This window comes from Megalopta genalis, chromosome 5, assembly GCF_051020955.1.
Source record: "Megalopta genalis isolate 19385.01 chromosome 5, iyMegGena1_principal, whole genome shotgun sequence".
Lineage (NCBI taxonomy): Eukaryota > Metazoa > Arthropoda > Insecta > Hymenoptera > Halictidae > Megalopta > Megalopta genalis.
The window spans coordinates 21,638,404-21,660,730 of record NC_135017.1 but is presented as its reverse complement, the minus strand read 5'-3'; the positions used below and the strand labels follow the sequence as shown (position 1 = coordinate 21,660,730).

Below are 22,327 nucleotides of genomic sequence, written 5' to 3'. Positions count from 1 at the left end.
TTTCTCGGATTTTTATTCAAAGTGGACGCTGATCAGCGCATTGTATTTTATACATTTGTTTGAATAATAATCTGCTCGAATGTGGTCATTTTATGTGTGATTATCCAAAAGTGGATGTGTTGTCTTTGGGAAGATATGCTGTTTTTATTGCTAATTTTATTATTTAAGATATGCTAATTTTACTATTTAAGATTGCTGTTTTTAATTTCACGAACAGGATCGTCAATTCTTCATTTAGATGCTATAATTGCAGACTTATAATTCTAGATAGTTCAAATGTGGGTACATCGATCTTGAAACTTTCTGCTTGTTTTTTAATCAAATCGTTGGAAATACGTTGTTTCGAACGTCTAGAATATTCAAAAAGCATGTGGATCTTTACTTTTTTATATTTAAGTTCTTTTCAGTTTTAAGTTAGCGTCAAGATAATATCAAGATTATTTTCCATTTATTTTTCAGTATTTAGTTTTTACATTTTATCCGTCCTTGTGCGACTGCTACGTTGTTCTAGCTTTCTCTCGCGGCAATAAATAAAGTTATTACAATTATTAAAACACACCAGAAACACCGATACGATACATTTCGAATTATTCGGAACAATCAACGTTGCCGAAGTTCGCCGAGACAATAACCCTAGAATTCTAATAGAAAAGATCGCTACCTCGGCTAGATTCTAACATGCCGGCCGTCCGTCAGGAGTACCCGGTGCACGTAACAAGCAGCTCGACTAAATTCAGGGGCAATCGCAGCCGCGCCGCGGCGCATAGCACCGACGACTTTCATTAGCTTCAGCGAGGCCGCGACATCAATCGCGACATTCAGCTTTCGTATTCCGGGAGCGGCGAAAGCCGTGGCGGCGACGAGCCGTCTTCCAGCAAAGACGCGCCGCCAGACTTGATGGTAGCCGGCGGCGGATCCTCTTGGAGCCGCTACAATTACGTCTAAAATAACAACATCCCGAAAAGTAGATGGATCCTAATGTTCACGGAGCGACGATCCGCGCCGGCAAAGACGGCGGGAATCTCGGGCGCAAGCTAAGTCTCCAGGGATCCCCAACGATTCAATTACGCGAACGCTTACAGCTCGTCAACCGCTACGAAAATAGCGAAGAAATCTGGAACGGCGATGATATCAAGGAATCCGTGTCCCGGCATAAAATCGGCCTTCCCCGTCCGTCCCCCGTCCCCGCCCCTGCCGCTGGCCACCGCTGCGCAGCCTACATTCTCTAATTTAACTTCGAAGGGTGCGCGGGGCTCGGGACGCCGAAAGAGAGGAGACGCGGGATCGGAACAGATCCACTTTCGTGAGTCGCTGCCATCGCATAACTTTCGCGTCGGTGATGCGCTTTCGTGATCTTATATAGCCGGTAGTTAATGGCCCTGACTCGGACCGGCATGCAACCAGGCCGAGGGCGGACGTCTTCCAGCGGTGGGCCAGGATCAACGATAGGGCCGACCCGCAACCGCTACGTAGCCGAACTGATTTATAAACGATCCTCGAACGAACGACCTTTACCGGCTTCGATACCCGGACTACTTCAACGCATTCCGAGAAGTTCTGCCCGGGCCCGCCCAGTGAACTTCTGCCCTGCCGCATTCCGGATCGCCTCCGATATGAACGTCGCGGGGACGTTATTGCCCGTTCATCCCCCGCGTCCGACAGCAATTATGCCGAAGGGTCCGCGGCGATGTATCATCCGGCCACCGATCAGCGTTCCTGAAATCCGCGGCGAAAAGATGGCACAGAGTGGTCACACAATGTGCGACATTGCGTTGAGAAGGGACGAGTGGCCCGAATCATGCTGTTCGGGGCATTCGAGCTGGTTAGAATGATATAGTGGCAATTTTTTCATTGCAAGAAACAGGGAGCTTTATTCTTTACCAACGTCTGCATCGTTGACTGACCAAATTTGTCGTTAAGATAGTTTATTTATTTATTTAGGTAAGCTATTTCATCTTGCTTTACGTTGAGCTGACGCATCTAGATATTCTTCATAAAAAAGTATTAACCCGTTCGTGTCAAAAAGTTGTTAGCTTAGGAGACACGTTAACTCGTAGGATGATCGTTAACCTTGACTCCGAACGATTGCGAAGAGAATATTTCGTTGAAAGCGTTGATCGATGGACAGCAGAACTTATTGTTCTTCAACCTGGTGTTCCATAATTATGTCAACACTCGGCAAAGAGTGATTCCTGAGGTCATTTGAAGGAATTTTTTCCTTTACAAAATTTTTCTCCGAGGCTTCGTTTACGAGTTATTAACGAAAAACAGTGACCAATGAGAGGCGAGATCTGCTGGCGCGTGGCGACCCAGCCAATCAGGAGAACCGGGCTTCGTCCGCTCGGCCGCCTCCCGCCAGCCGAGCTCGCCTCTCATTGGTCACTGTTTTTCGTTAATAACTCGTAAACGAAGCTTCGGTTTGCATTTTCGCTAAGGAGAAAGTTACTTCGAATAACCTCAGGAATCACCCCTTTCCAGTTCTGTCCCATAATTATGGGACACTCTGTATATATGCTATAGCTATAAGATATTCCAAAATACCTACGTTCGATACAAGGGAATCGAGGATAATGGTTACGTTGGACTACGTAATGCTTTCGTTGCATGTTTCATTAAGTCCGTAAGGTATCGGTTTCAATGATCTGAAACCAATTTATGCCTACCCCATTATGTCAGGGTATACGATATCGATTTGCTTAATACGAACATACGTCCTCCATATAATGTCCATTAAGATAATCGTCTGTAAGTAGACCGCGGAGATTACGTGCATCTGTAACAAAATTCTGCAGGCAACGGTACGGAACAGCGTGGAAGACACTGCGCGTGTTAATTAATACTGCCGTGAAACTTAAAATGAAGTTTGAAACGAAGAAGAGGCTGTAATGCCTTGTTATTCTGAAATTAATTAAAATGTATTATAATATCACGATCGGAAGTTGTATACACGGTTACAAGAAATCAAAAACTGAGATTAAGAAAAGAACCGAGATTATACATTCAACATTACTCGATCAATTGTCCTCCGCACTGCGGACGATTGCTCTTTAAAGCTCGGCGAAAGCCGACGACAAATCTGGGTTAATTAAATTTGTCCGCGGGACGGCTTGTTGTGCGTAATCAGTCTAATTAATTGTGGGCTGAACGGGAACGAGAGGCGGGAACGTTCAAGATCAAGTCGCATTACCGCAGTACTTTCTTCGGCTCGAGTGTCGCGCGACTTTTTACCTCGGTGTCCTGTATTCGCGGGAATATCAACGAAAGGGAGTTTCTAAAGAGCCTAATTTATACTGATCTGTCGCTCTCTGATAGAGAGAAAGAGAGAGCTCGTAAAACCGCGTGTCCCGAACCTTGCCGAGTTGACGCCCGACTTTATGGCTCTTTCCTCCCCCGTTATTCTCGCGAAGATTTCTGAATGCGACCACTGTCGCTATAAATCTGCATTCCCCGCATCCGACATTCGACGGCGCATTGATTCCGACGTCTTTCTGTTGCGTTCCTCTCTTCACCTTGAACCTTTCCGACGACTTGTCCTCGTTCTCGAGAGGAAAATCTTCTTTCGATGCTCTGCCATCGGATTCAGAGAAACGGCTGCTGCTATAATTTAGACGATCGTTTGGTTAATGAATTAAATGCTGTATCGTCGCGACATTTATCCGTCTAGTGACTGTAATTTGTGAACATTGAAAGCGTTGCTTTCTTTGCGGAATCAAAATGTCAGGATTCGTGTATAAATGAGGGAATTGTATGTATAAATACTTGGTAACGATATATTAATTATGCAAATTAGATAAATAAGTGAAAACGATACGTGAATCATGCAAATGATATGAATAAGTGGGAACTGTATATTAATCATGCGAATTATATAAATAAGTGGAAACTGTTTATTAATCATGCGAATTATATAAATAAGTGGGAACTATATATAATATCGATCATTTTAATTATATAAATAACTGGGAACGATATATTCGAGTAATTCTTTATTCGAATAATTTGGACAAGTAATATGGACGAAATAAATCCATAAACTATGAAACAACACTTTATATTCTATCGAATGAATTCTTATTCGAATAAAAAACTTATTCGAACGAATTCTTATTCGAACAAAATTTTATTCGAACGAATTCTTATGCGAATAAAAAACTTATTCGAACGAATTCTTATTCGAGCAAAGCCTCGTTCAGGCTGGATGTTAATGCAGATAAATTTGATATTCGATCGAATTCGACATCGTCCGAACAAAATTTTGCCGAACTCTGCAGCGAGCAGACAGAACAATTGTTTCCAGCGTGTTCCGTGGAAAGCGACACATAAAAGCAACGCAATCTATCGCATGGTCAGAAGTGACGTTCCATAATACGTTCGCCCGTATAGCAGGTTTCCTTTATTTCCCGGGAGAGTCAATTGCTCCCCGCGTTCCCACGATAAATAATTGTTGGGATGCTAATCTTGGGGAGCGATGATCCAGCGCGAGCGCCGGTTTCCAATTCTTTCGCAGACCCGTGCAATTCCTCGGCCATAGAAGAACGGTGAAACGAGTTTCTTTGTCGTGTCGCGACAGCTGCGGTTCTATCATTATCGACCTGTGGCGATTCGGTTCGGCCGGCGCGCCGCGTGTTTACCGAACCGGCGGCGGGGGCCCTCGGCTTTTCTAATCGTCCCTCCTCGACGGTGCTCTCCTAATGTACATTGTTGGCCGCGCCGTAATTAATATTTAATGGCAGAATGGCTGGCCGGTAATCGGCTCAACTACGCTGCACAAAGCGTTATAACGTCGGGTAACGGGGGCCCCTCCATTCCGCCGGCGTTTAGCCGTGTAACGAGAACGACGCCGGACGTTTCTTTAATGCCTAAAAAGCACGTTCGGCAAGAGTACGGCCTGCGCGCATCGACCTCCGCCGAAGTGCATCGGCCGCTAATTCCCGGAGGCCGGTGTCGCGCTCCATTAAATAAGTCGGAGCCCGCGCGAAAAAAGAAAAGGAAAGAAGAAAAAGGGAATTACGTCTTCGGCGCGAGAGGAAAGTAGGCGCGCGACCTGGCCCCCGAATTAAAGTGCTCGCGTTTCATTCGCGGCGGACGGAGGATCATTTACGATCGCTTTTCAACGGGAACGCGAAACTCGAACGCCAACAATGGGCTGTACACCATTGTCCAACTTTTCCGCGTCCGAAGTTTTCCCGACAATTAAGCTCCGCCGCGTTCCGCGACTCTCGAGATCGGATTATGTCAATCGCGGAACGGATTGGTACAATTATACCCGTTATAATTCCATACAACCGTCGAATGACGTATCGCGTATTCAATGCCCCCCCCCCCGCGATCGATGGCCCGATTGATCAAATTCATTTTAATTCGGATCCAATGGCAGCGTTCTCCCGTCGGCGATAAGTATAAAATTGCTTTCGTTCGTTCCGGTCGCGAGCAGCGGCGTGTTTCTGTTCGAAATAAACGCGGAATTGTTTTTACCCGTTCAGACGCGTTAGCGTCGTTCATTATTGTAAACAACAATTCTCGATTTCATTCGATCGTACCTAAGGAGCTTGTTTTTTTAGCACGATGCGCGATACTCGAACCGCGGTCGAGAGGTGCTTCGTAAAATTCGTATAAATTAATACGATTTGTGCGACGAATGGTTGAGAATCATAAAGGAATCCTATTGATCGCTGTTCTACGATGAGATAATGGAATACATCGTTGCTTAAATAAATTACTGCAACGTTTATTTGTGCCATTGTGCCATTGTTCTGCTCGTCGTTCCTCGTGCGAAAGCTGCATTTTACAAACAACGCTCTCCGTCGCGTATCTCGCGTTATTTTCGTACTACAGAGAGAAAACATATTTTAGCGGAGCAGGCCGCGCAGTGCGCGCAACAATTTCTTTCTTTCACATCGGATTTGAATGGATTCGCTTAATCACAAGCTTAAATGAATACACTCGTCATCTCGTTCGGGTTGTTCGCGAAGAAATAGCGGCGTCGTTAGAGAATCGTATAATAAGGAGGCGAGCTCAATCATCCGGAACGGGGCTCCACAATTTACAAGATGTCGACATTACGGGAGATACTGCGATGCGCTCTCGCGCGTCGAGGTGCCATTGAGAACGATGTAGGGAAGTTGAACTCCCCCGACGAATCCCGTCGTTTAATTTAACCGATAAGAGAGCTACCGTTGGAACGCTACCGGCAGTAGTTTACGAACTATCAACGTTAGCTCCGCCGTTCGGGAAATTTTCTGCCGTCGAGGTTGGGCGGAATAAAGAGGATTGCCTGCCGATGTGTATCAGCTCGTCTTGTAAATTGAAGCGAGAGCGCCTATCGCGGAACGTCGCTCAATCGTGACCCCCTTCTTGGAACAGCGGTACAAATAACACGATGAAAGGTGGAGGGACCGCGTGACAGAGGATGTGAAAATTCTGCTCGTATCTTTGAACGTCGCTACTCGTAAATTCGCTCGCGCCAATGCTGTCACGTAATAATCAGCCGTAAAAAAGAAAGAAAAATAGAATCAAAAACACCTTTATTTTATTGAAAACAATGACCAATTTCCAACGACCAAATCACCAATTTCTGTCACTCTGAAAAATCGAAAAATGGTTTCAGTGCTTCGAATGAAACTTCGACTATTTAACGAAAGCCTCGGCGAAGGAAAAACCGGCTCAAAGGCGCGGAACTCGGGGCACCTAGGATCGTCTGAACCGACCGACTAAAAAGTGATCTTCTCCAAGACTGAAGTCTCGTTCGAAAACAATTGCAGCTCGTCGCAAGCGTGCAGCTCTGGTCGCCGGACGAGTACCGGCGCTGCGACGACGCAGCAGCTGACAAAATAAATGTAACAAGCAATTAGAGCCGGTCTGCATATATGCATGGGTTCGAGCGTAGGGTACGAAGATCCTCGAGATTTTTCAGGAGGAGCAGCCGCGGCTGCTTAATGCGAACGGTACATTTGCACGGCAAATAAACGGTTAAATTATACATTGTTAAACAACAGAGAGCGTGAAATGGCGGCGGTCTATTTTTGAAGGTTCCCGGAAGAAGGAGGACGCTCTTGAATAAAACATATCCACCGGCGGGCATATCCTAGAGTCCATTCTTCCGGTTTCCTTGGTCTCTTACGTCTTCTTCTGCCGCGCTCTCGGCTCGACTCAGCTTTTTTACCTCTCTTTCCGCCTGCTTTTGTCTGCAGCGAACAGCCACTTATTCATGGAACGACGGGTCCGAGTGTCCCTCTTTCTCCCCCTCTCTCTCTTCCTCTCTTTTGCTCTCCTAACAATTAATGTTTCGCAGCGTCCACACCGGAGCTTTGCAGCGACGGCAGTTTAAACAGCATTTAATCCGGCGTGCAACCGCGCCCGTGGAATCTCGGGAGGGATTCTTTCCGTCGTTCCTCGGAGCTCCGACGGAGGTGCGTTTGACGCTGCGGAAGATCGAGGGTGGAAGATCGAGGCCCGGGAGATCGGGTTTCGGCTCGAAACCTCGAGGCTCGCGGAATGTTCGAGCACCGCGAAAACGATGACCGCGGCTGCCTTCCGCGTTCTTCGCCTTCCCGCCATCGCTCGGTCGGGTTTCGCCCGGAATGTTTCATTTTCTTTTGCTCCGGCAACCTCGAGCTCATTAAGGGGCGTTTTGTTGCTCCCGCCGCTCGCCGGCCGCTCGTTCCGCGGCCGCCCACGCAAACCGGCCGCACACTGTATAAAAGATTCGTAAGAGTTCCCGAACACTTTCCGCCCGATGGAACACATATTTAATAAGCGGCCGGGTGGCTGGCCGACGGAACCCGGGATGCTTCGAATGCTTCGCCGTTCGGATAACCGGCTATCAACGATTTTCAACATTCTTCGAAGAATTCTCCGCGGCGGATCCTATTATATTTGTCGACCGCATTGTTGTACGTAGACCAGTCTCACGGAAAATGAAAACCGGCTTCGTTAATTGGCGCCCATACTCGCGCAATCGCCTCGCTTCGTGATTAATGGGGCACTGCGGTGTTTTCGGAACACAGTTGGCCGTTATTCGAATTGTTTCGAATTCATGTTTGTCTAAGATGATTGTTGGGAGATATTGCTTTTAGTCGGAAATTGTTGGTCGGCGTAGATTGTTCCGTCTGTTTGTTCGAATAAATTGTTCGCGTACTTTGCTGGAATATAAATGATTCGCATAATTCTTCGTTCGAATGAATTTGTTTGTATCATTCTTTTTTTTTTTTGTTCGCGTAATTCTTTGTTCGGGGAATTCATTGGTCGAAATGAATGAATAATTCTTGAATCGAATAATTCGTATAATTCTTGAATCGAATGAATTCGTTATTCGAATAAGTTAATCGAATGTTACTGAAGTTAAAATTTCATAGAATTTTATAATTCGAGTTATTTATAATTCGACGCCAAATTCGACTGATATTGAATCGTATGAAAATTTGTTAACAAATTACAATCATATTGAATTGTAAGAATATTAGAATCGTGTCGAATTTCAGAACTATATCGAGCGCTAATTTCAAATAAAACCATGTTGCACGCACATTTTTAACGATATCGTGTTGCAAAAACTTTACAAAGAGAATCGTGTAGCACCAACACTGTAGCGAGCCGAGTTTAACCATTTATTTCGTGCTGTGAAATTATGCACAATATCCGGCGGAGGGCCGGAAGAAAATAGTGCTGATATTTTCTATTTTCCAGTTTCAAAGCGAAGCTGAGATAAAATGCACCGAACAAAGTCGAATGAAAAATTGAACATGTTGGTTGGACTAGAACCTATGGTTAAAAGTAAAAAAGCAGTAGAATTCGAATGAATCTTTTATGTAGTCTACTGATACAATATTCTGGTAACATGGTTTTTCATCTGGTTTGAAAAATTTACACACGGAATTCGTCATTGCACTTTTTATTCTGTTTCACTTCGGACGAAGCTTATAGAATTTACAGATGAAAACCTGTAATTAAAAATCTAGGAACCGTGTAATTACATGTGGAAAGAATAAGCTGCATTTTTCAGGATAAAATGATTGAAAATATTTGTCAGCCACGCGCGAATGCGTGTATAAGCACTTAGAAGGAGAAATGGCAAGTTGTGGTCAGACAACGAGAGCTTGCGGCGTTTTAGAACCGGATTTTAACTCTGATTTATCAGAACTACAAAATTATAAGACTCATCGATAAATACTAGGATTAATGCGTACACATTAATTAATTATTCTATTAAAAAATTAATCTTTATAAAGCAGCTTGCGTTTGATACGTAAATCCACAAGCATGTTCCATTATGCTATTCTCTGCCGCAGTACGCGGATTGCTGCCCCGAAATTACGTTTCCTGATGAGATATAGTTTTCTGTTCTTCATAGATTTTCGTTATTTATTCTTTCCTCTTCTTTTTTCCTATACAGTACATTCTATATTGTCATATACTTCCATATATTAAAAATGGTATGTACTTCGATTTTTTTAACTATCTCATTTGTACCTATTATGTATACATTTGTTCATAGATAGGAATAAATATATGCATAATAGACGCAAATGAGATAGTTAAAAAGATCGAAGCACATATAATTTTTAATTTAATTTATAATATATCCATATGGAAGTATATAACAATATAGAATGTACTGTAATAATAGAGTCAAATATAATCTATTCCTACATATAATACATTTTACTCTATTATTACTTGTATTCATTGTTCCTGCTATATACATGCTATATATAAGAATAGAGTAAAATATAATCTATTCCTACATATAATACATTTTACTCTATTATTACCTGTATTTATTATTCCTGCCATACTTAAATTTCTCTTTTCTTCGTAAAAATTCGAAAATCGGTCTCCGTAAAAATTCTTACTCTATAACCGACGCCTACTTCGTGAACAAAATCTTTTATAAACAAATGTCAGCGTACCTTATCATCATACTTATCAACGGTGAAATTCTACCATGCACGACCGTTTCGTGTTCGTCAGAGCGTACGAAACCCCTTAATCGTCCTCTCATTACCTGTTTGTCCCTGATCGATGTTCGTCTGATCGCGGTTCTGATTGCGTGCTCATTTTTTTCCCCCCAGGTTCCGACAGCAAGATGTCAGACGTTGATGGACAGTCGTATACAACGTTGCTGTACAGTAATGGGCCCGGGTACACGCATCCGAGGAATATATTACGAGAGGGCGGCAAGGACTCCATTCAGGTAAAAAAGAGGCCGGCTCATTTTCCTGGTTCGCGGCGTATGACGTCACTGTTTATTGGATCGGAAAATGATCTAGCGGAGATAGATATCCGGGCCGCGTTTAAAAATCCATCACGTTTCGTCGAGGGTCCATTGCGAAATATTCGATGAAGCTCTTCGAACTTCATATATTCGCCCGGTCTCCTTTTCACCGTTCCCACCCTAGCGCCGTTGCATATTTTACCTGCACCGGCGCGATACTCCGCGGGATCCTCGGACTTGATGAGTTTTAATCTAACAGCGGAACACGTGCCTTCCAGCTCATAGGGCATAATTAATGAATGTTGTACAGTCGCGGTGCCGACGGCTATTTCGATAAAATTATTCGTCAGTTATTATTCAGCGTTCAAAAGTGAGACCGATGCCGATGGGAACGGCAGATACGGGCAGAGGTGATAAATGCGGTTCCCTCGAAAGGAATTCGTAATCGTTGGCCAAATTGCTGCATGCCGTGCGGGGTCGTAATTTTACCGGGCGAATGAGTGCGTAATGGTTTTGCAAAATTATATCTTTCTCTTAGATCGAATTGGTCAAATTTCAGGAACAGGCTTCTCGAAGATATTTAATTTTCAGATTTTTCTCAAATTTAGACAGGCCACTTTGGATCGTGTCGTAATTTTTAACTTGGGGTAAATAGTTTATCCAGATCAGCATTCTAATTAGGGAAAGCTGGGTGATATGGCTAGCACTGTGTTTTATTTCTGTTGATAACACTGGTTATTTTTCTGTAATATTTATACGACGTATTCTATGATATATTTTCCCGTCTATTGCGTGCGAGTCGACGATACAATTTAATCTGAAAATGTATAATAAACTTGGCATTTATAAAAACTCGGAAAAACCGTCCTGCAGGTTTAAAAGCGTTGTCGAAATTTTACTTGCGTCATTATTGTCATTATAAGATCATTACAAAATCATTACAGAATCATTGCAAAATCTCTTAAAAAATCGACGTATGTTCAGTAATTTTCACTAATTAATTGTTCTTCGTCTTTATCGAAAATCTATGGAATAATTGTCAATTAATGGTACCAAATTAATCGTGAAACGATTTCTATAAAAACTTGAATGGTCAACGAATTCCAAAATTTCTATTCATTCGCACCAAATGATTGTTGCTTTAAGCTGCAATCGGTAGGAAAAAAATACGTACAGATTCCTCCATGGAGCTGATAAAAGCTCCGCGAGAAGCGCGGATTAAAAATACGAAGTGCGAGTAAAGTTGATTAAGCGTTGCAATTTATAAACGTGTTAAAATATATTATCGAGACTGCGAGAAGTTTTGCGTCCGACGATAATGAGTCCATCGAAGACGCGACTGTACAGCACAAAAGTGTCGAGAGAGGTGATGTATTAAAATCACGACGGACGTGCGAACAATTATCATTGATCCGGTTTCCGTGGTGCTCATTAACGTTTGCCTCGGCCGATCCGCGCGCTCCTTTGATTAATCGACAGATTGCGCGTCGAGCAAAGAAACGCCCCGTCGAGCTGTGCGCCATTATTTGCATTAATTAATATGGAAACGGTCGCTCTTTTACGCGAAACGACGCGCCGTCGTTTTGCCGCTCGCGAACCGGCTTCAGCGATACGACACACACACACACACACACACGCGTGTACATTTCGGTGAAATATAAATGGCGACTTCGTTTCACAGAAAAGAGAAATAAATCAAATGTCTCTTTCAACGGGACTCGCTGTACGGGAAACATGAAAGCAGGAAATGTTTACTTAAGCGCTCAAAGTTGCGAAAGATCGACGTATGTAATTCTCGGTTATTGGACGTCTTTTCATTCTGATATCCACTGTTAACACAACGCTGGATAATTAATTGTAGTCGAAAGAATTACAATGCACTCGTGGATTCCGGTTTTCTTAAAAATATACAAAGTGCAGGGTCGAAAATTTCGGCAGAATCGGCAATCAGTAAAATGGCATTTTTTAAAAATCTTTTTTTTAAATCTTTTCTTGAATCTGTCTGTGGCGGCGTGACTTTATACAAAGTTAATGAAAAACAGGAATTACTGTTCCATACTTCAATTTTTACTGTTTAATCTTTTTAGATAGAAAGTTTTCCAAGAGTAATTGCTTTCATACAAGAATGTTCCTTTGTCCGATTAGGCTTTCTGAGCCTAACTTATTTCAGACTGAGTCGTCTGATGTAAGAACAAATTTTTATGAGAGGAATACCTGCATGATATGAGCAATATGTGTGAATAAATTATGCAGGATTCAAATCAAAGAGTTCATGTTAAAATAAATGTTCGGTTTGCAACGCGATCAATGTTTTATAATATCACTTAAACAATTACATTGAATGATATTGAAAACTACTATGAACGATTTCAAAATTTGGAGAAACGCAGAGAATAATTATAGTCATAATTTTACTCGCGCGCGCGTATCGCAGGCTGTCTGCAATTAAAGTAAACCGTAAATTATAAAACAGTAGTAACTACAGACAAATTAAAAATATTTCGCGATAAATTTAAATGCATGTGTGTACAGTTTCGGTCACCTGAATCTATGGTCTGTTGGTAAAAGCGTCAATTTTGTTGTAAATCGAGATCGAAATTAGGAAAACCACCAGTTACTGCGGTTGGCCGAACTGCTTTTGTTTCGATGGCCTGGTTCGAGTGACCCCGTCTTTTCACGTGGTGAAAATTACAGTTAATTATTCCCCTCGGTACCAAGTTTTTCGTCGTTTCCAAATTACCAGAGACAACCCGTTGACACGCTACACGGTCTCGCAGAATTAAAGTCCTCTCTGCTGCTGGCGCACCGTTCGGGCTTTTCACGGATCGACAGTGTTCATTGGGGAATTTTTTCAACGATTACAGCCGAGTTTTAACTTAGCGGATTCGCGCGGCGAAGTCGTGGGACAATAACGGCAGTGATAAGCAATAATCGTAGCCCGTTCGGAGACTACGGAATGCGACGGCGCTGTTGAATTCGTACGTCTGATTGCAGTTTTTAACTTACTTCGAGACGAACGATAAATTTTTACGAGCATTGTTTCGTTGAACTTCGCGGCGGGTCGCTGAGAGAGAATTAGAAGGGCTGCGATTCGGATAACTATAATAGCACGATAACGATTGCGGTACGGTTTTATGGTATTGTCTGCGAGAACGGTATTAGATATGAAGAAATATTTTCGCGTGACATAAATTATTACATGCGAAACCATGAAACTATATTATATGCAAGACGAAAGAATTTTTGATGACTATCGAATTATGTTTCACCAACACAATTAACATTGTGACGTCTTATCTAGAACAACTTTTATTTTACGAAATATTGATCTTCATTCGTTCGGTACTTTTTTAAGCTTTTCCATAAGTTTAACAGAAAATTTCTCGAATTGATTATCGACAAATTCAAATAATTTTTTCGGTATTTTAAGAACTTCCGTCTTTTACGTGTTCGATTTTAACAAATTAAATATATTTAAATAAAAATATTCCCTATGTACTATAGGATAAATATAAAGTTAATGATTCTAGAAAACGAGGGAAAATAAAGACACGATAATTGTCGATATCTCCAACGTGTTAGAAACAACAAAAGCACAGGATCAACACATTTACCTGAAAAATTGCACGAAATCCGGTCATTGCCAATAACAGACCTGTTTCTGCCGTACGATTGGATAGGACATGATAACGCTTTAACGATATCCTAAATCAAATCCATTCGATACTATTTAGTCCGGCAGAATCGGGAGCGGAACGGTCTCTCGGAAAACTTATGGTTCCCACGAGCAGAGATCTTCGTCCTGCATGTTCGAGTTTCACACACGGAATACATTCAGCTATTACGATCGAATTGGACGGGTCGCGGGGCAGCGATTGTTCGGCGAAGTAGTAACCGTGTTTACTCCTCCGAATGACGGAACGTCATTTCCGTTCACGAGGCATTGACGAAACTGGGCAATTCCAGAGGATGGCAGCGCACCATGAACGCGGCCTTACGATAGCTGCATGACGGATGACAAATGCGCCGGTCCGAGATATTTAAGTCTCTCCCAGGCGAACAATAATTCCTCGAGATATCGTTCCGCCGAACTATACATTTCGGAGACAATTGCAGAACTATCGTAAGAGGGTTGTTCGACCTCTTCTCTCCCCCCCCCTCTCTCTTGACTTCTCTCTTTCTCTCTCTCTCTTGACTTCTTTCGCTCTCATCATTCCTCTCTCTCTCTCTCTTCACTTGTCCCTCTTTCTTCATTTCTCTCTCACTCTCTTCATTCCTCTCTCTCTCTTCATTTTCTCTCTGCCTCTCTGTTCACTTCTCTCTCTCTTTATTTCTCTCTCTCTCTCTTTATTTCTCTCTCTCTCTCTCTTCATTTCTCTGTTTATTTCTCTTTCTCCCTCTCTTCATTTCTCTTTCTCTTTATTTCTCTTTCTTTCTCTCTCTCTGTCTCTTTGTTCATTTATCTCTCTCTTCATTTCTCTCCCTCTCTCTCTCTCTCTCTCTCTCTCTCTCTTTCTCTTCATTTCTCTATCTAATGACTATTGACTATATAAATTGTAATTGTAGCGAAAACAAAAACATATTCTCAAATTTCAAGGTGTTCAGAGTATTTTGAGGTTAGGTCGGAATAAAACAAACGAATAAAAAATACGACTAATTTGAGATAAACTCATGAAATGAGTTGGAAAGATAACCTGAGAAAGACTTAATCATGTGCGATGACAATGACCACTTTACAGCAGCAATTTGAATGATTAACTACTATAACCATTTTAATAGAACCTTCGTTTTACATTTATTGTGTGTATAGTATACGTAGTATACTAGTATATACTATATAGTATACGCTGACGTCAAGTGAACAAGTAAATATCAGTAATAAAATTGTAAATTTTCCAAAATCAAACCGTCCTTCTGACCCGATATTTCAACAGCGACACCTACTCTGTGCTCGACGAGTATACTCGTCGTCGCTCGATTCTCGCGACACGTACAAATGCGCGCTCTGAAAAGGAGGCGCCGCGGCTAACTGGTTAAATGAATAGCGCATCGATCCGGCCGACTTTCTTTCCGCCGTCGACCATGTTATAATTCTCGGCTGATTGTTGGGAAAGGCAGCAAGGAGCACCAATGACACGGGCAATAAAGCAAACCCGTTGCACGGGAAATCTTGCGTGGAACGGGAACGGAATGGTACGAGGAACTCGAGTTTCGCCGGCACGATCGCTCCCAGAACAGAAGACGAAGTGGAAGCTTCGGCAAATCTTACGGAACGACCGTCTCGCGAGCAGCAAGTGTAACACCGGTTCCTCCGGAGGGACGTCACGTAAATTATGCGAGCCTGCTCGAGAAAAACTGTCGGGATAGATATATGAGGACAAAATATGGACGGTTGTGTAACCTGTTTAGCAATTGTTGCGGACGGTCGCTGGTAGACTGCGGAGCTTCCTGCAAAATAATGAGCATGTTCTTTCATTTCGAGCAAGAGCAATTATGCGGAGACACGCTTTTTTGATAGCAGTTTGGATGGGAATGAAATGTGGATGATTTTTTTACGTGATTAACAATTATTGCGGATGGTCGTTGGTAGACTGCGGAGCTTCCTGCAAAATAATGATTATGTTCGTTCACTTCGAGCAAGAGCAATTATGTGGAGACACGCTTTTTTAATAGCAGTTTGGATGGGAATGAAATGTGGATGATTTTTGTACGTGTTTAGCAATTGTTGGGAGCGGTCATTGGTGGACTGCGCAGCTTTCTGCAAAATACAGTAAATTCTCTTTAATTTTTCTTCAGCTTATAAACAAAAATGGAGAATTTGGGAAGCGGAGACACGATTATTCGAGCCTCGCAGCTCATTTTTATAATTTCCGATTGTCAATAATTACAATTATAATTGTCGCTGCTAAAAAGCGAGGTGCAAGGCTCAAATAATCGTATCTTCTCATCCCAAATTGTCCATTTTTGTCTACAAATTGAAAGAAAATTAGGGAAAATTTACTGTAATATTTTGTTCTTCGATTGCAAAAAATAGTCAATCGATGTATTAAATTGTATGAAAACTCGAAGAAATTTACCTGCAAACTAAACGCATCAAATAAACCACGAAATGATAGAACATTCGAAATCATGAAATATTTCAATAAAATTCGGTAGAAAATTGCATTAATACAGATTCCACGAAACATAAATCATTGATACTGTCGGTACCATAATTATCAACAGTTTCGTTATGTCCCTCCGAGGAGACGTTTATTTACAAAGATTTAAATAGAAGAATGAAAGAGTGAATCGATTGCTTTAACAACAAAATTTTCATAAATTCCGAAAGTCGAAGTAAGAACAAAGTCAAACTAAGAACACCGTCGAAGTAAGAACACTTTAACCCTTTGGATATCACGCGAATGACGCGACGGTGACAGCATGAGAACGTCGGATAGATAACGCGAGTTATATTTCCCGACGACTCGGTCTCCGTCGACGAAAGAACTCGAAATACTAATCCGGCTTCCGCGCGGCGCCGTTTCCCCTGCGGTTAGACAATACCATCTCGCGTAGACGGTTCCGTAAGGGGTTAAAGTATCGTTCCGAACTCCATGAAACCCGTGGGCGATCCCGGCAAATGCTGCGGAAGATCTTCGCCTCGAGTTTATCCTGCGCGCCGATTTCACTCGGACGAATCGCGACGCTGCCAGGCTTTTGAATTCGATGAAAGTTTTACGCGCATTTCCGAGGTGTATGCCCGATAAAAATGCTGGCGCACTCGGTCGCGCCCGCAGCCCTCCGGGGAAAAGATTTCCGTCCCTTGCACTCGCCCCTCCCCGAGCACCGCGAGCTCCGGCTCCTTTCATCTGATCGCGGTGCTGTACGTGTCAAAGGGATCGGCCGAGTTTCAGTCGCACGTCGAAACCACCCTCGCGAACTTCCTTTCTCGGCGTGGTAGACCCGGGTACAGGACCCCGGGAAACCTGGAAACCAAAGAATCTGCGGAGCCTTGGAAAAAAGCAGCTATTTATCGGCGCACGTGCACCCGGATGTCTAGGATACAACTTTGGCAGAATACTTATATGGAAACAACGCGATCGTAGAAAAATATCGAACTAATCGGAGCGAGAAGGAACGATATGTACAGTGGAACTCTATTTATTGGATTGAAATTATGGGAAACTTGATGAACTTCTGCTGAACTCCTATTCATCTGAACTCAGAGTTGCGCTAGTTTAATTATATTGTAATTTAATTATGTTGCAACTTATAACTAGGTTGTAATTCAATTACATAATGCAAATCTGTTAGGTAGTTCAATTATTCGTTGGTTTAATCGGGAGTGTAATTGAAATACAGTGTAATTGAGTTACAATGTAATTGGAATACAATGTAATTGAAATGTAACGTGATTGAAATCCAATGTAATTGAAATACAATGTGATTGAATTACTTTGTAATTGAAATACAATGCAATTGAATTACTTTGTAATTAAAATGCAATGTAATTGTATTACCTTGTAATTTAAATCCAATATAATTGAATTACTTCGTAATTTAAATCCAATATAATTGAATTACTTTGTAATTTAAATCACATATAATTGAATTACTTTGTAACTTAAATCCAATATAATTGAATTACTTTGTAATTTAAATCCAATATAATTGAATTACTTTGTAACTTAAATCCAATATAATTGAATTACTTTGTAACTTAAATCCAATATAATTGAATTACTTTGTAATTGGACTACAATATAATTGAATTACTCTGTAATCAAAATTCCTTGAGTAATTCAATTATAATTCTGCACAACTCTGCCTGAACTACTGTTTTAATCAATGTACACTTTGTCTCGTATTTTACAAACTTATGCATAAAATAACTGCGCAAAGATCTGCAGTCCAATGAACCGCACAGAAAACGTTCAAATGAATTTTCGAAACCTGTTTGAGCAAATTCGACTCGTTGCAGTGTGTTCTTAAAAGTGATAGTTTAATATCCGTTCCAAGCGCTAAACGGTTAAGCAGGAAAACATTCGCTAATTGGAAAGGAACTATTACGCGACTGACAAAGAACCGAAATTTAGGAGTATGTAACATGAAACCAATTAGAGTCGCGCGAATTCCCCCGGGTCCAATTATCCAGCCGGATCTCCACTGTTCCAACGGGGGTTGAAATTTGCATTAAAAGAAAAATATTCGAAACCTATATGAAACGGTAATTCAAGCATTTTATCTATTTTTCCTGACCAACGAAATAACGGAAAATATACTTTTGTTCTACGTTGAAGAACCGGGAACGGTTCTATGTAAACGAACACATTGAACGCGATCAATGGCAGCCTCACGGTATATCAGCTGGTCATGTATCATAATTAGAAGGTTGGAATTGCATGGCCGTGTCCCTTGGTTTCGATAACGAGGCCGCGGACTGGAATTTCGTTCATGCCGGGGAATCGCGGTCCGGCTGGAAATTGATGACGAGATTTATTGGCACTCCGCCTCTGTGATTATCATTTCGATGCACATTTCGAAGAGGTTAATTTCGGTCGTAAGGAGTGAGCCAAATGGCGGGCACACGACTGTCCATTCGGCTAGTCTCCATTATTGACCAAAATCTAACTTAGTACGACGCTATTTGCAAGATTTATCTGCAGCGAGTATTTGAGTTTAATTAATCAAGGTATTATTTATTAATTAATAAAGTATTTCAAGTATTCGAATGCCTTTTCAAACGGGATAGGGTATCGGTTACTGTGGGCTGACAAATTGCTGTGCCTTCTGGTCGTTTTCTGGTCTTTTTCATCAAAAGTAAGACACGTTAATTTTTTTAACTCCTTTGTTTTGTCTATTTTGAATGAAATTATTGAATAAATTCAATTAATATTCTTCAATAAATTGAAAGTCAATTATGCTCGAAAACAAATCAAAGGCCATTGGATTGGGCCAATCTAACTTTTATTGAGATGTCAGAGGGATTAGATAATTAGACAATATTAAAAACTGATATTTTGTTGTAAGAAATTAAGACGATAACCCGATCGATAACGTGATAACATGCTCCATTTATCCGAATTCTATTTATGCGATCTAACCCGGATTAGCTGAACTCCTATTATCTGAACTAGTACCGAGCGTCACTCCAATTATATGAAACTCAATTATGTGACAGACCCTGAGCTATTGCTATAATCCGAGGACTAAGCAAGACATATGATTGAATCCACTTATCCGAACGTGAACTCCAGCTATTTGGCCGCGAAGTTGCGAGTAATAGGTGCAGTCAGCGGACTTTCTACCAGCAGACTGCGGATCTTCAAGCAGAATACAAATTTTGTGCATCTTTAGCAGAGAGCAGCAGCTGTTGGAGAATTTCTTCCTTAGTTTGATCATTTCAATAGATCAAGAGGGATTTTCTTGTTACCGTAATTGAAATACAATGTAATTGAAGTACAACGTACTTGAAATACGGTGTAATTGAGATACAACGTACTTGAAATACGGTGTAATTGAGATACAATGTAATTGAAATACGGTGTAATTGAGATACAATGTAATTGAAATACGGTGTAATTGAAATAGAACGTAATTGAAATACAATGTAATTGAAATACAAAGCAATTGAAACACAATGCAATTGAGATACAATGCAATTTAGATACAATGCAATTGAAATAAAATGCAATTGAAACACAATGCAATTGAGACGCAATACAATTGAAATACAACGTAATTGAATTACTTTGTAATTAAAATCCCTTAATCGTAATCTACCTGTTACATTAACACTAGACTTACAGAACCCGTCAAAATGACGGATCACTAATTTTTCAATTTACGATCATTCAGATTACAAAAATACATTTCCGAGTTGTTTACAATAGCACTAGCTACCGAATCAGCACTCTTATCGTTACTTTTATAAACTAATATGCAACAGCTGCAATTAGAGCTCCACAAATCTAGCGTTAAGCACCTAATTACACGAACCGCCTGTCTCCTGTCTACTCCATCCCGATCCGAGTTCCCGTGGAAACAATCCGAAAGGTTGAACGAAGCATCGAAACGACCGAAATCGCGAATCCCCTCGACTGATCAGAGATTCATTCTGTTTTCCAGACGGCGGGTGTGCCGCGAGCCTGGGCGACCCACGCAGGAGAGGACGTGCCGGTATTCGCCATAGGCCCGTTGGCGAATGTCTTGTTCTCGGGCAGCATCGACCAGAGCTATATACCACATGCCATCTCGTACGCCGGCTGCCTGGGCCACCACGCGAGCCGTTGCTCCCGAGATTCCACGTCGAGCAACGACACAATGAGCGTCCCGATAAGCTGTCCCTCGGCGGAGCCAAACAGCGCCGCGATATCCAGCGACGTGATGAATGACCAGGCTAGAAATCCACCCACGAAATCCGCCGCGTCTCCCGAAGCGACCGCATGCCGTTCGCCGACTAGCAGTGTCCTGCTGCCCCTTATCCTGGCCATTCTGCTGTGCTCGTTCGAGGGAAGGAGTTAATGCCCGTTAGACTCTCTTCCAGTGAATGGCTTCCTGTTACCTGCGACGTGAACGTCCCGAAGAAGCTCCCAGGATAATCTGCCGTGTCAGGACAACAGGTGATCCAAACGATCGCCGGCCGCCAGACAGGACCGGCGGATTAAGAATCCTGGACGATTCTGCGAGTCGGACGAAGAGGCTTTGCTCGGGGAGCCTTCGCGCGACCTCCTCGCGACCTGACGCGGCTCCGACGGCCCGGGTCTATTTCATTCTATCGGGCGGAACGAACTGGAGGATCACGGGCCGAATCTGAGATCAAAGGAGCCTGCGATCTATAGGCTCGCCGCGAATTTTCTTAACGCGTGGGTGCAGATTGATCAACGACCGGGGCGCCCCTCGCGAGGGGCGGCCGCTCCGCTTGTCGAAGCCGTTCGGAAAATCCAGGGTATCCTTGAACACGACTGGCTCCGGTGTGTCCTGTCGAGCCGACGTTCCGTCGCGACGGCGTCGAGGGGAAGAGCTAATCCCGGCGGCGGCGCTTCTTCCAGGCGGGAGGATCGCGCGCGGCCAGACGCGCCGGTTAATCAGCGTCACCGGCCAACGGATGATCCCTGGATGCCAGGATGCGGTCCTGGAAACGTTCGGAAACACGCAACAATAAATCGGCCGACTCGCGGCCGAAACGCCGCCAGAGTCCCCGGGTGTTTTACGGCGGATCACGCGGAAACGATCGCCGGCAATTTATCGTGGCTCACGGGTGTCGGGTCGTCCGCGGAGTCAATCCGGCCGATATTCGGCCGCGTCGAACAGCTCCGCTCCGCTCGGTCCTCGGTCCTCTCCTCGTCGCGTCCCGTCGCTTCGAACACGAGCTTAATGGCCGCCGCCGTCGTCGTCGTCGTCGTCTCCTAATTCCGCTAAGAATTTCGAATTCTATGACAACGGGGCTGGGATTGGAGCAGCTTGGGGACAATTTGCGAAGATAATGACTATCTCAAGACTGCTCGGTGAACTTTTCCAACTTTCGAAGTCCTCGCAGGGATCTAAATGAGGTTTACAAGTGGTACGTGACGGGGATACTTTCCCGGCGGAGGCTCGCGAAGAGTTCCGATGAACTCGACGGTTCAATTAAAGGGGTGTTGATTACGGCGAAACAGATATTAGGTGGCTACGAAGCAAAGCGCGGCGCTCGCGATGGAGTTCGGGAAACAGAGCCCGGTGGAAGTGATTGCTGTCTCGTGGCACCGTCTTCCTCTCTCTCTCTCTCTCTCTCTCTCTCTCTCTCTCTCTCTCTCTTTCTCTTTTTCTCTCTCTTTCTCTCTTTTTCTCCCTCCTTCTTTCTTTCTCTTTTTTCTCTCTCTTTTTTCTTTCTTTCTGTCTCTTTCTTTCTAATTCTATTTTTCTCCCTTTCTCTCTCTTTGTGTCTCCATCTCTCTTTCTCTCCCTCTTTCTTTCTCTTTATCTCGTTCTCTCTCTATCTCTCTTTCTTTCTCTCTCTTTCCCTTTTTCTTTTCTTCTCTCTCTTTCCCTCTCTTTCTCTCTCTTTTTCTCTCTCTCTCGTTGTGTCTCCATCTGTCTTTCTTCCTTTCTCTTTGTGTCTCTATCTCTCTTTCTCTCCCTTTTTCTCTCTTT

General features: G+C 42.9%; 1 protein-coding gene across 1 annotated transcript in view; it reads left to right on the top strand.

Annotated features, from left to right (window-relative positions):
- The window catches only part of LOC117219774 (alkaline phosphatase), a 445,727-nt gene extending 424,024 nt beyond the window's left edge, over positions 1-21,703 (top strand). The window contains exons 8-9 of the mRNA XM_033469198.2: positions 10,071-10,192; positions 20,324-21,703. Coding sequence (XP_033325089.1) covers positions 10,071-10,192; positions 20,324-20,719 — 518 coding nt within the window. The 3' untranslated portion in view covers positions 20,720-21,703. The remainder of the gene's footprint in view (positions 1-10,070; positions 10,193-20,323) is intronic.
- The last annotated feature ends 624 nt before the right edge of the window (positions 21,704-22,327 follow it).